Source organism: Nelumbo lutea, chromosome 3, assembly GCF_056320005.1.
Source record: "Nelumbo lutea isolate HS-2025 chromosome 3, American lotus-T2T, whole genome shotgun sequence".
NCBI lineage: Eukaryota > Viridiplantae > Streptophyta > Magnoliopsida > Proteales > Nelumbonaceae > Nelumbo > Nelumbo lutea.
The window spans coordinates 96535363-96550479 of record NC_142686.1 but is presented as its reverse complement, the minus strand read 5'-3'; the positions used below and the strand labels follow the sequence as shown (position 1 = coordinate 96550479).

Below are 15117 nucleotides of genomic sequence, written 5' to 3'. Positions count from 1 at the left end.
TTTTTTTTTTTTTTGAGGAAGTTGCAATAAACAAAAAGAGGAAGGGTGTACATGAGAGGATGTACAGACCTCAACAGACAAAAAGAAAGAGGCTATATCAGTAAGGCATAATATTTGCACTATACAAAAAGTCCCTTCACAAACCCATCAGCCAAATGATTGAGATTTCTTGAGATCCATCTGAAACTGCAAAACAAGGAAGAGGAGATTTCCTAAATTTTGTGTAAGAAAATGGACAGTCTCCAAGCTCCAGAACCCTGATCTGTAGCCCATTTAATGGAATTTCTAGAGTCACCTTCCACAGTAAGAGAGCTGAACTGAAGATCTTTAGCAATTATTAAGCCATGCAAGAGAGCACAAATTTCAGTTCCTGAAGCATACTCAGCTGTACTGGGTCAACTAAAAACCCAGTACAAGTCCCCATTTGAGTTACAAATTAAACCACCACTGCCTGCAGCTGAATGGGAATTAAGATCTCTCCTGAAGCTTCCATCAAATTGGAGGATGAAAGCACTCGCCTGTCTTGGAGGGAGATTATAAGAAAAGGGCTCAGCAGGAAAGTTTGCAAGTAATCCAACCAGCACCCATGCAGGTCACCAAAATTCACTCCAGCAAAAACCTTGTTCGTACTCATCTAAGAGGTAAGCAAGGTCAACACATGGTTTTTAAGAACACCCAAAGGGAGGCTTTATTATCAAAAATTCTTTTATTTCTTTCTTCACAAATTCCCCACAAAACTGCATGAGCAATAGCTCTCTAAAATATCTGCCCCTCTTACCAAATTACAGCACTTCCACTGATTAATGAAGTCACCAACAGAATATGGAGGATCCCAGCTGTAACTGCTCTCATAAATCAAGTCAAAGAAGAATTGCCACCAGCTTCTAGCCACATGGCAGTTGATGAACAGGTGGCCAATGGACTCCCCATCATTTAGACACATAGTACAAACATGAGGAGATAAGCAAACCCTCCCATTATTTTTCTCTGGAAGATGTCAAGAGTATTCAGCTTTCCCCAAACTGCTTCCCAAACGAAGGAAACTCTAGGAGGGACTGAAGACAGCCAAATCCTATTTGCCCGAAAAGGAGGAGTAGTGGAGCTGGAGGTAGAAACAAGCTTGTGAAAGAAAGACTTGGTGGTAAAGGTGCCATTTGGGGTTAGGGACCAGATTAGCTTGTCTGGAATATGGTTAGAGATAAAGACCTCTTAGAGCTGGGATAGGAGAGGAAGCTTTTTCTTCCCAAGGAGAGCAAGATTCCTTTCATCTAAATGCCCCATCCCAAGACCTCCTATCTCCTTTGGATTACAAACTATTTCCCAGCTCACCAAGTGATCTCTCTTCTCACCTCCCCCCATCCCACAAAAAATTCCGTTGCAATTTTTCCAAAAGGTTTCTTACCTTGGCCGCGATTCTGAAGAGGGAGAGGTAGTAGGTGGGGAGATTTGAAAGTGTAGACCTAATAAGGGTAAGTCTTCCGCCTTTTGAGATATAATTGCTTTTCCAAGTCCCAAGTCTCCACAACAGTGTCCCAAAACCCTGAAGCCTTAGGATTGCCTCCTAGCCGAAGGCCCAAGATTTGATCCTGCACCCCAAAGCTTCCTGCAAATACATACATATATAGATATAAGTATATATATTGTATAATTACATTACTGAGACTTGAATCCTGGTCATTTATGTTAAAAATAACACCTTCATCATCCATCTGTCACTACATTTGAATTATAAATTACAAAATCTATTATTTGTACTTTTTTGCAAATCGTGGTCAAACCATTTGACCCATGACCCGGAAAGCATTCTGATTTTGTGTTTGATCTGAGTTTTAACACTGTTTTGAACACTCACTATTAAAAATTATCCCTCATAGAAAAAGGTCATTACCCAATGTTTGTCCTAGCTCTCCGGGGCCTTGGGAGAGGTGAACTGGATATGGACCTAATCTCCAGCATTTTTAGCACCAAGTGGCCACTCTAAGACTTGGACATACATTCTCATGCTGGTCAGACCGATATTTTACCATCATACCAAGTAATGGGCCCTTATTTCTTTATTTTTGATCAGCAATGACCCCTTAAAAATCCCCTCCCCCCAAAGTGATGATTAATGCATTCCTGAGTTCGGAATATCAAGTGTAGAATTTAAAAGGTTGTCTTGGGAAGAATGGATTCTTCCAGGGTAACTTGGACACCCTTGAGATGGTGTATTTGTTTTAATTTAAACAAGTCTCTCCTGTCCAAAATGGCTTTGGTGGTTTGATGCTGAGGCTGATGCATTTTAACAAGAGTAATTGCAAGCAAATATAGTGCAACAGTACAAGGATGTGATTCTTTTCCTACCTCCATTATGGCTCTAGTGTATGGAGATGACGTTTAAACAATCTATAAGACTTCAAGCAAAGGGTATCGTTCTCACCAAACTGGGGGATTAGACCAGATTTTGGGATGACAAATGGACAGGATTCAAGAAATCAACTTATTGAGATAACCTTCACCAGAAACTTCAGCCTAGAAATTGACAAAGAATAAACATACCGTCAATTCCATGAAATGGAGGCAGGGCCAGGTGGCACAGGATTATTCATTCCAGGACTTGGGAGAAATTCAATTGTCTAGGAAGCACATTTCTCCAGTTTTATAAGACCAATTCCATGTAGAATTTGAACAAGTTTCAAGGAAATGAAGGAAGCATAGTAGGAATGGCAATGGGGTGGAGACAATACTCCCCATCCCCAAACCCAACTTTGAAACAAATCCCAACCCTCAACCTCAATCCTCACCAGGGATAAAATTGACCCTCCATCCCCAATCCCCAACAGAGACAAGTTCCTTGTCAGGAACCCAAATCCCTGAAATGATTAAAAGTTTTTTGGAAAAAAGATTTACTTAAAATAAAAGAAATTTTCTAAAATATAAATAATGTTTAAAATAAAAGAAAATTTCTAAAATATGTATATATTTAATATATATAATCTGGTCAGGGCAGGGTGGGGAATTCACTCCCCATCCCTGTCCCCACCAAGGCAATCTTCACCCCCAACCCAATTGGGTCAGGGAAGTTGGGTACCCAACAGGGGCGAAGAAATTTTCAATCATAAAGCACAGTTGTTCAATTAGGCAATGTAATCCAATGGATATGGTAATGGCAGTAGACTTCAAAAGTTTGAGAAAAAATGGGTTGGAGAAGATGGAAAGTTGCCGACTCAGAGGGGCTGCACTACATACCCTCTAGCAAGGGATCAGGTCATCGTAATTCCCTATAAGTCGGTGATCTAGGAGGAGGGAGAAACTTGTATCTATAAGGAAGAAGAGAGAGACTGAGAGGAAACGGAGGGTCTAACAGAGAGAATGCCAGTGGAGGAGGGACTTGGGAGGAAAAGTTGGTTGAGTGAGTAAGCTCTTTCTTAATTTCTGAATATCTAATATTTATATTTTCTATTTATTAAGTGGAGAGGTTTCTGGAACCTTCCATGCCACCATCCAAGGTGGCCAGCTATCAGCCACTATAATTTTCTCTTAATTATTGCTTGGTGACCCGAGTTGATTATTGGATCAGGTTAGCTTGGTTCTGATTTGAGATGGACTAAAATGGGTCTGTGTGGTTCGAATATCCATACTCTACAGGCAGCAAGCACTAACACTTGGTAAATAGACTTTAAAAATTGACATGGAATGAGGTGTGTATCAAATGATGCAGTATTTAGTAGACAATAATAGTATACATCAGATAGTGTGATGGTTATAACATCACATGCAGCCATTATAAATTTTTCCACTTGGCAACTATTGTAGAAATTTCTGCATGGCTGATTCAAGATGAACTAATTTTGGATGATTTTTGTGGATCATCAAGATCTTTAGCTGGAGGAGATCCTATTTGTATTCAGTAAATAAAAGCAGCAACCATGAAGTTTGAATTTATTCCCTAGTTATCACTTAGTGGTCAATCTCAGTATAGTTAAATCTACTACAAAAGTAACTCCAATCCTGGAGTGAACAAGCCACATAAGCGCAAAAGTCAGAACGAAAAAAGCTCACCAATTAAGATTACTCTGGTCATTCTTTGAGACTGTTTTCAGAACAGAAACAGTTATTCTCAGAATCCTGCAATCCACCTTTGACTGAGAATTGGACTGGGCTGGTGAGGATCTCTGAGATAAACTTTATTAAAGAACAGAGACCCCCTAAGAAATTATGATCAATGACACCTTCACCATCAAAGACATGAGAAAAATCAACAAGCTTGACTTCCGCATCTGATCTCCCTTCCAACACAGCCTGTTTCTCATACAGCATGAGAACAGAACAAGAGTAGAAATGAAAAACTGTTTGATCTTCAAACCATGCTTTCAGCTCCAACAATTGTGCCAGAATCCCAGTAGAACCACCATAAACAATTGATGCATATGAACAATCTGGCTCAGCATCTGAAGATGGGTTTGAAGAAACGAATTTCCTCAAAGCTGACCTAACATCATTCATGGTAAAACCCAGAACATGCTTTCTATTAGGCTTCCAGAACCCTGATTCCTCACTTTCATATGCCTGCAAGCCAGATATCCTAAAACCCAGAGGTACGGTCGCTGTTTCTCTATCTTTCTTAATGCACTTCTGGAAATAATCCTCGGATGCTTGAGGATACCAAGTTCTAGAGCCAATCTTGATGTCCATAATAGATGGATGGATGCGATTTGAGATGAGATCTTGCAGGACAATGTGGGGACACAGACCAGATCCATCAGAAGCTTCTACAAGTTGGGTGCCATAGAAGATTGGGAAGAATCTACGGATGTGATCCAGAATTTTGGTGTTGGATGAAAAAGTGGTGTAAAAGGCAACTTCTTGGACCCCACGCTCATCCTTCTGGAAGGGCTTGTAGAAGCGGCCTGAACCATCTACAAGTGGGCCAAGCTGTCCATCTAGAGCTTTATGGCCTGCAACCTGATAATCTGGAGCCTTAAGCATTGTCTCAAGGATATGAATCTAATGCCAAAGATGATATACCTCTTCAATTTATTCGCAATGGATAAACAAAGAAATTAACAAATTTGCCCTTCAACCTGGATGTTGGAAATCCACTTTTGTCATTAGACAGTTGCAGTAAAAACCTTGAGAGTTCAACAAAATGTGGAACGGTGCAATTAACAAGCATAACAATATCAAAATAGACAACAGAAAAATCTTAGTGGAAGCAAAATAATCCGCAATTCAATATAATAGCCTCAACAGAAAAAATAATCCACTTTTGCCATCAAAACATTTCAAGAATTTCTAATTACTTGAAATAGAATATTGATCAAAGAAGGAGAGAATATATAACCAAACCGAAACCCTTAAGTAGCAATTAATCTAAACATCAAAAATAGAAATAAAAGAAGAAATTGATATCCCAAAGACCACTAAAAATGAAAAGGTCAGATTCTGGAAAAAAAATGCAAGTAAATGAATACAAATAAATACAACACTTTCTATCATTCACTGTGCAAGTGTGCAGATAAAAGATGGAAATAGGAAAATGAAATGGTTTACCATAAACCCACGATGGAAGATGGAAAAACTATGGAGGCAAAATAATTATTGTGTCAATTAAAGAACAGAATCAAAATTAAATGATCAAGAACAAATTTGTTGAGGGTAAGGAATCTGAGAAATCTAATAACCCTCTTTGAGAATGTCTCAAACCTGAAAATAAATCTTGAGAAGAGTTGTGTGGTGGGGCTAAATGTGGAGGGAAGGGAGTTGGAGTCTATTGCTGCCTACTTAAAATGCCCTATTTCTGCTTGGCCCTTGACCTATCTAGGACTTCCCCTAGGTGAAAATCCAAAGGAAAGTAGGTTTTGGATCCCAGTGGTAGAGAAGTTTGAAAAAATGCTAGTGACCTGGAAAAAGAACTATATCTCTCTGGGGGGTAGAATTACTTTGATTAGGGCCACACTCGCAAACTTACCCATCTACTTTTTGTCTGTTTTCAAGATACCTGTTAGGGAAGCCAAGAAGATAGAAAAGTTGATGAGGGATTTTTTGTGGGAACCAGGTGCAGAGAAAAAGGATCATTTGATTAGATGGGAGGTGGTGAGTCGAAACAAGGAACAAGGGGGCTTAGGGCTAGGGAACCTAGTAAATAAGAATGAAGCTCTTTTGGGCAAGTGGTTATGGAGGTGGCCTTTGGAAAGAGATAGATTGTGGCATAAGGTGGTGGCTAGTATCCATGGTTGTTCTAAATATGGTTGGGATGCCAGGGTATCTCAACAGGCCACACTCATTACACCTTGGAAGGCGATTCTTGGCATCCTCTATCCCTCCCTTTTTCTATTTTCCTCTATAAAAAGGAGACTGTTTCGAGGTTTCTTTCTCCCCCCATTCTCCCATTGTCTCTTAATTGGGATTTTGGGTTCCGTAGAGGGTTGAGGGATGAGGAATAGGTTTCTATCTCTGAGCTCTTACTTTTACTTGATTCTATTTGTTTGGACCCTCCTAAACCAGATAGAAGAATTTGGTCTTTGACCTCGAGTAGCTCCTTCTCTTGTTCTTCCTTCTTTAAGTCCCTTTGCTCTACTCCTTCCCCTTTGTTGTTCCTAGTTAAAGAAATCTAGTCAAGGCCAATTCCACCTAAAATTGCTGGTTTTTGTTGGGAAGTGTATTATGGTAAAATTAATACTATGGATAATGTACAAAAAAAGAAGAAGGGACATGGGTTGTTTACAAACCAGATTTTAACTGCTAATGAGAGTGTGGAGAACTTTAAGAGGGATAAGAAGAAAGGAGTGGTCTGTAAGCTGGACTTGGAAAAGGCTTATGACTTGGTGGATTGAGAGTTCTTGAGGAAAGTTTTAACCAAATTCAGGGTTTGGGGCTAGATGGTGTAAGTGGATCATGGGTTGTGTCTGGAATTGTCATTATTCAGTGCTAGTGAACGGGACAGTGGTAGATTTCTTTCCAGCCAGTAGGGGTATAAGACAAGGAGACCCCCCCTTTCTCCTTTCTTGTTCATTTTAATTGCGGAGGTTTTGGGGAAATTGATTCACAGAGCAGATTCTAGGGGACTCATTAGAGGCTGGAGGGTTGGGAGGATGGAAAACCCCCTCACACATTTACAGTTTGCTGATGACACGATTCTGTTTTGTGAAGGTGGTAATGTGAGGTTTATCAGGAATTTAAAGTCGGTGATACAACTGTTTGAGCAACTGTCCAATTTGAAGGTTAACCTTGGGAAAAGCTGTGTAGTGGGGGTGAATTTGGAGGAGGGAGAGATCAGGGAGAGTGCTGAAGTGTTGGGGGGTGAAGTCACAAGGTGGCCTCTGAACTATTTAGGATTACCATTAGGTGATAATCCCAAGAGAGAGAGCTTCTGGAACCCGGTGATGGAAAGGTTTGAAAAAAGATTGGTATCCCGGAAAAAGAATTACCTCTCTCTTGGCGGGAGAATTACATTAATTAAGGCCACGCTTGCTAGCTTACCCATCTTCTTCATATCGGTGTTTAAAATCTCAGTGAAGATTGCTAACAGATTAAAGAAGTTAATGAGAGATTTCCTGTGGGAGTCGGGAGAAAAGAAGAGGGATCATAGAGTTAGCTGGGAAATAGTGTGCAGGAGTAAGTCGTGTGGTGGTTTGGGGCTTGGGAGTATTAGGAGAAGGAATATGAGTCTTTTGGGGAAGTGGCTGTGGAGGTTTCCTATGGAGAAGGAGAAGCTATGGGCTAGAATAGTGGCAAGTATTCATGGGCTAGAGCACAACGGATGGGACGCTGGAATCAGAACTAGGATCACAAGCAACTCTCCTTGGAAAGCCATTCATGACCTGCTTCCAGTTTTCATTCCTAATATCAGGTATGACTTGAATTCCGGTAACTCCATAAAATTTTGGGAACAAACCTGGGTGGGGAGCGCCCCTCTAAAGGATTAGTTTCCGTCTTTGTACGCTCTTTCTGATTTGAAAAATGAGTCGATCTCGTCTTTCACCACCCTGTCCTCTTCCACTTCTAGGATTGGGTGGAACTTGGGTCTAAGAAGGGATTTGAGGGATTCAGACTTCAACTGTATTTCGAGCCTTCTTGCACTTCTTGATAACGTTGTCTTAGACCCCACTAGGGCGGATTCTAGAATTTGGACACCTAACCCCAATGGCATTTTCTCTTGTGCTTCGTTCTTCAAAGTCTTAAGTCAGTCCACCAGTCCTACCTTGTCCCCTTTTCCTGTTGGTGAGGTTTGGTGCAGAGCTATACCTCCTAGGGTTGGTAGTTTTTGTTGGGAAGCCTATCTGGAAAGAATCAACACTGGTGATCTACTCCAAAAGAAGAGACCCAATACTTGCTTGTCACCTCAGTGGTGTGTTCTGTGTAAAGCAGATGGAGAGACTGGTTTTCACCTAATGGTGTCATGCCACTTCGCGAGGTCATTGTGGGATTGGGCTTTCTCCTTATTTGGATGCAGCTGGAATCCCCCATCAGACATGTAGGGCATTTTCGCCCCCTCCTTCAGGTGGCGATTAAAAAGGGGAAGGACAATGTGGAGAGGACTAAGGGCTGCAATATGTTGGACACTGTGGGAAGAAATGAACTCCAGAATATTCTCAGAAACTCAAAGAGGGACAGCAGATTTGAGGGCTATCATACAGTTTAGGGCAGTACAGTGGCTGAAATCTCTAGAAATATTCACAGATTACACTGTGGATGACATGTTGAGGAAGTGGGGTGAAATTGCAAGTTGCATGCAGACCAAGTCAGTAATGAGTGTGACTTGGACCCACCCCCCCCCCTAATGGATTCTTGAAATTAAACTTTGATGGATGCAGTAGGGGAAACCCGGGACAATCAGGGATCGGGGGTGTTTTTAGAGATGAAAATGGGGTCATCTTTGCTATGTTCTCAGGCCCAATTGGAGTGGGTGACTCCCTTATAGCTGAGATATGTGCGGTTATGGAAGGAGCACGGAAAGCTAAGGAATTGAACATCAAGAAACTTATAATTGAAGGGGATTCAGAGGTGATGATAGGGTGGCTGACCAAAGAATGAAATGATCTTTGGAAGTATAACAATGAGAAGAGAAAATTCAAATGACTGGTGCGGGAGATGGAAATTAAGACATGTTGGATTAAGAGATCAGCTAATTCCCTAGCTGACGGTTCAGCAAAACAAGGGGCAGAAAGGGATTCCTTGTTTTGGGCTAAGTTGTAATGTTAGTGTCCTTGTATCTTTGTATTTTCTTCTTTCCTTTCTTGAAATTCTTTGTGACTCTTGGAAGATAAGTGTGTTTGTCTTCCACTTGTAAATTTTCTACTAATGAATTAATGGAAGTGTTATTGATCCAAAAAAAAAAAATAATGTACAAAAAAAGAGACCTTGTTCATGCTTGTCCCCCAATTAGTGCATTTTATGTAAAGTGTAGAATGAGGACTGTTATCACCTACTGATTTCTTGCTCTTTTACAGTAAATATTTGGAATTAGGTTTTTATGTTGTTTGGGTACAGGTGGAACCTGCCTCTTGAAGTAAATCTGCTTTTTGATTCGTCTTTTTTAGTTGGCCAACAAAGAGAGGGAAAGTAATGTGGAAATGTATTAGGGCAGCCCTCTTATGGACCTTTTGGGAGGAAAGAAATGCCAGAATTTTCCAAGAGAAGGAGAGAAGCATTGTTGAAATAAAGGATTGTATACTGACAAGGGCAATCCTTTGGCTAAAAACTACTGATCTCTTTGCGAATTACTCTAGCGATAACCTTCGAAGGAGTTGGGCAGCAGTGGCCTCCACATCATCCAAGAAAAATAGAACACAAGCAGTTTGGTTACCCCCTCCAGAAGGAGTTGTGAAGTTGAACTATGATGGAGCAGTCAAGGCAATCCAGGACCGTCAGGTATAGGAGGGATCTTGAGGAATAAAGGTAGCAACATTCTGTCCTTATTCTCAGATCCAATGGGTTATGGAGACTCTACAAGGGCTAAGATATTAGCTGTGGTACAAGGACTACAGATTTCCAACCAACTTGGAGTGACTAATTTGATAGTTGAAGGAGACTCTAAGGTGATAGTGTGATGGATGTCGGACCCAGAAACTGTTGTTTGGGGATATAGGGACATCATCAAAAAAGTCAAATCGCTTACGAGCACCATGTTAGTTAGCTTCCAATGGGTTAGTAGATCGGCAAATGCTTTGGCAGATTCTTTAGCTAAACAAGGGGCTTCAAGGGATAATATGTTTTTGGCTAATTTGTAACTGCAATCTGAAAAGATTTGGGTTTGGAACCACCTTTAAGGGGAGGTAACACCTCGTGCCTCCTCTTAGGGTGCTTCATGCTTGTACTATTTCTATCTCTATTTAATAAAATACCATTCATTCATCAAAAAAAAGAACAAATTGGGATACACAGGCTCGATTGAGTAACAGATTGTAACAAAACAGGATTGGAGATCCTCCCAGCCCAGTAAAATCACATCAAAAGCTACCAAGGCCTCAGAATTTCACAACGGACAGAGTAGATACGCCAACAGGCAGTTGTTTCCTAGAGACAGTTAAGTAGTTAACAATAATAGACACATTCAAGAAATTTTTCGTACGTTTCTGAGGAAGCTATTGTTGCATTATATTGGAAACCAAACAAGGATGCAAAATTCCATATTCTGTAACTGGTGTTCTTAATTTCTTCTTCTGTTTACTTAGATGGCGTTTTTTCTTGTCTGTGGGTTGCAGATGCTTGGTTTTCTGTCGATGATTTCTGCTTTAATTTTACTAGTGGCTCCAAGTTGAGATTTCATAAACAGAAAATCTAAACCTGCGATTCCCATCCGACAAACAAATTAAGAACGAATTCTTCGGTATTCTCTGTAAAGCTAACTGACTGCATTAAAAATAAATAAATAAATCTAAACCTGAGATTCGCATCCCACTAAAAAACAGCAGAAATCCAAATCAGGGAACAAGAACTTTGAAAAAGAAATACCCTTTGTCACGATCTTTCGAAGATTGAAACTTACTGAGGAAACAATGGGATCCCTTAGAAACAACGATCTCAAATATAAAAGAAACGATTTCAGAAAACACACCACTTCGGTCTATTAAAGCCCTTTACTCCTAGAGAACGAATAACCCATACGTCTAAAATCTAAAGCACGGAAAGGAGAGTACCTGATGAGACATGATAGCTGAGAAACCCCGAACTTAGAATCTCTCCCATAAATGAAACTCCTGTACCATACTACAAGCTCTTTCTGAAGCAAAGTGTGTGGAATGTGGATTAATGGCTTCAGGGCCGAGTCTATACAGCCTCCATTATCAGGTCTGTTCCAACTTCTAAGTTTTTTTTCCTGAGAAATTATTCTAAGTTTTAATTGCCTTGTAGTTGTAGTTTGTAGGGTCTAAGCATATTTTTCTCCAAGCAAATCATCTCGAGTTCTAATTATTCCCTTTTTCGCTTTCGGAGTTTGAGCGCTATGAGATGAGATGCCAGGCGGAAGTGTGGTACCAAACACGCCATGATTGTATCGAGGCCACTTTTTGCTAGGATATTGTCGTAGCGTCGTAGCGCAGGGTTAAAACATAAAATCATGCCTTGGATCTATTGCAATGGCTCCACCAAGAAATCTGTTAGGTAGAAGAAATTTTATGAAGGTCTGTTTGATTGCTAAGAAAATTGGACTGAGAAAGGATGAGATGAGAAATGTTGGAATGAGAAAAAAAATTTATAATGTGTTTATTTGCCGAGAAAATTTTTGTGAGAAAATCCACTTTCTGGTGTTTATTTTGCAAGAAAATTTTTTTGAGCTGCAGCATTTGAACTCTAGGGTATTTAAGCCCTCCAATGCCGATCAAATTAAGAACTTGCAGTGAGGGGAACCACTCATTCACCTTGTCTAGGTCTTCATCATCCAGTCTTATAAATTCTAGTGTTAAACTTGTGAGCACCAACATTGATTTCAAGCCCTCCACCGACAGCCAAGCGTTCTTGACCTCCAATTTGAGAAGGGAGTGGCCTACGAAGAAAACAAAAATTAGTCCGGAGCTTGCTGAAATCGTTTCTTAACAAGAATTCTTCACCTCTTTGTTTCTTAACAAATTCCTGATTCTCTATTTTTGTTAATTGTGATCATAATTTGGATCATTTGGAATCCAAAACTTTAAATTGGTTATTCAAGTAGTCTAGAATCAGAATGTGAGTTTACAAAGAGAATATAAATTCCATGAGATTGTTGATCGCGCAAAGATATAGTCCATAGGGACAAAAAAGAGTCAGGAACAAAAAAAAGGGGGGGGGATGAAATGAAATTCGGTTAACTCACAATATGAAGAAATCAGAGACAGAATTTCGAATCATCGCCAGCAAGATTGGATCTAGAAATCCGAAATTGCTAGGGATTTCAACTGTCCTAAGATAGTCGGTAACCATTGAGACACAAAATTAACCGTCGTGAGGTAGAGATCGTCGAATTCATCGTCGGCGTCGGCGTTGGGTATCCCCCGAAATGGTTTTTCAACGCCAATGGTAACAAATTCAATATTTCTCAAATTCAAGACAAGATTCTTAACTATCGTTTTGAAGGGAGTAATCGAGCTTTCAATTGCGGGTACCTTTGATTTCAGATATCGATCGAATGTGTAGAGATTTCCAAAGATCGAACATCACAAGATACGACGTTCAAGGTCTTGGAAGCAAGTCTGCAATGAGCTAAATCGACGAAATCATTCAGTCGATTCAGAATTTCGAGAACAATAGCCGGAGGAAGGTCGTCCATGGAATTGAGGTGATGACTACACCATCTGAACTCTGAAGTTTGATTTGTAGGCGAATGAGCGAACAAAGAGGAGGTTATGGTTGGGATAAAGGAGGAGGATGTGGTGATGATCGGTGGCGGTGGTGGAGGTGTTGATAACAGGAAGAAGATGGTTAGTGGTGGAGAGAGAGAGAGAGGAGATGATCGACTTCTTGCTCTGACAAAGCCCGAGTAATTTTCTTAGCATTTTCTTTTCTCACCAGGGTCACACTGTGCGACCCCGCTCACTTAATTTTGGGATCCCGCATCCCTCTTGTTTCTCATACCATAACACTATTTACCAACAAACAAACACAAGAAAGGGAGAATCATTCGAGAATATTCTCTTTTCTCATCCCTTTCTCACTAAACAAACCGAGCCTAAGTGTCAAACGAAATAAAGGTCAATGTAATTTAGCTTTCTCAACAGTGCTATGCGCAAGGATATTATGTGTGCATGAATATTATATTGGTTATTTCCATATAGTTATTAAATAAACGTTTGTATTTGATTTGTTTTTAAAATTGAGAAAAAGTAGTTGATAAATAATTTTTATGAGATTTATTGACAATTAGATGCCACTAGGAATCATTAGGCTCCACATCAACAGAACAGTAAATAAACGTTTAATCGTTGAGGGAAGCGTTAAAATAAATCTTCCCTCAACAGTTGGCGCACATGTAAATCAAAACCAAACTTTATCAATAACGATGTGTATGAATCAACATGATGACAAATGCTGATTTGGCAATGACATGGCACCATTTATCAAATAAAAGAAAGCCATACCAAATACATAGATTGTCTATTTACAAAACAAAAATCAACAGACCGGCAAGAAACTATCTTTTGTTTGGTCATTAACAAAAGCCCAAGGGATGACTAATGGAGAGAAGATTGATTCTACAAAACCATGATGACTTGTTGGGAATCCAAATAGATTAAAATGAGAGGTTTTGATAATTGTAAAGCTTGTTGGATTAACACTAAGATAACAAATAATTCAGCCTCCTCGATAGATTTGAGATTAGTTTTGCCTAGGAATGACAACGGGTGGGGTACCCATGCAAATTACCCTACCCATTCTCGAACCCACCTATATACCCCTAATCCCAAACCCGTTTAACTTTTCCTCTCAATTTCCCAAACCATCATGTCCCAAACCCGTTAAACTCGTCTCGATCCATCTCACATAATTTGAAAGGTTAATTAATGCTTTCTACTAAAAGAAAGTTTATTAACACTTAAAGTGTGACTTGAACCCGGATCAATTAATGATAATGTTGAAACTCTTAACACTGCTTTAAGCCACTAAGCCATCTCACCTTTCGTCTTATTTAATGAAATAAATAAGTTTTATTAACTTTTTTGTTCATTTAAAAAAATACATATTCACATATTTGTTATTAACAATTCCAACTAAAAATTACAAATAATATTTAACATTAACATTTTATAACTAAATGAAATAAATAAACTATCAAATCCAAATTTACATCAAATGATGATTTTACTCCCAAGAAATTTATACAAATAAAATATTAATAATGGAATAATTATCTTAGTACCTAAAATATATAAATTTATGCATGATATATATACATATATATATTATAATTATTAGTTAATATTTTAATCTATATTAAATAACATTAAATTTATCATTTACAAAAAAAAATAAAAAATTTGTTTACAAAATATTCAAGAATATAATATTAAATTGAATCTATCAAATCCACTAATTTACATTTATATGAAAAAATGATTTTTAGTTTCAAAAAATTTATAGAAGTTCAAAATTTAATAATGAAATAATTGTTTTAGTAATTAAAAATTATGAATTTGCATATAATATATATCTTCTAAAAGTTAACAGATTTGATATATTTTGAGTAAAAATTATATATTTTATAAATCATTAAATGATAATTTAATATTTGGTTAACCTTTTTGTCAATGTTAAAATGTAAATAGAAAATAATTGCTATAATAATTAGGATAGATATAATAGGTCCATATGTTTTGTGTATTGGACTCTTAATTCATGTATTTTTTATATTTATGCATTTTTCTATAATAATTGAATATATTTTTTTCAAGTATATATATATATATATATATATATATATATATATGCATTATTTATGGCTATTTTTCCTATTGTAAACAAGCTTTTCCATATTTTTCATCTATATTCATGGCTTCCAAAGCATATTTGTATCCATATTCGTATCCAACTTGATTGATATGATACTCAATATTTATACTTTAGTCCATGGTTCACTATTAGGTATATAAAAGAATGTTCTTCAAAATTGATTATCAACCAACAACATTCAACAAGAACCAACATTACATAGAACACTTCCATATA

General features: G+C 38.4%; 1 protein-coding gene and 1 pseudogene across 5 annotated transcripts in view; both read right to left on the bottom strand.

Annotated features, from left to right (window-relative positions):
- The window catches only part of LOC148867030 (inositol polyphosphate multikinase beta-like), a 45270-nt gene extending 33675 nt beyond the window's left edge, over window positions 1–11595 (bottom strand). For 2 of the 5 annotated variants that reach the window (XM_088974984.1, XM_088974985.1), the window contains exons 1-2: window positions 11121–11507; window positions 4042–5063 (exon numbers count right to left, since the gene is read on the bottom strand). In XM_088974984.1, coding sequence (XP_088831110.1) covers window positions 4060–4968 — 909 coding nt within the window. In that variant the 5' untranslated portion in view covers window positions 4969–5063; window positions 11121–11507 and the 3' untranslated portion in view covers window positions 4042–4059. Of the gene's footprint in view, window positions 1–68; window positions 1604–3894; window positions 5064–11120 lie in introns of those variants that run through there. The other 3 variants (XM_088974983.1, XM_088974982.1, XM_088974986.1) reach the window with 3 other exon arrangements.
- LOC148867029 (F-box/LRR-repeat protein At4g29420-like) lies at window positions 11538–12724 on the bottom strand (annotated as a pseudogene).
- Between the last annotated feature and the right edge of the window lie 2393 nt (window positions 12725–15117).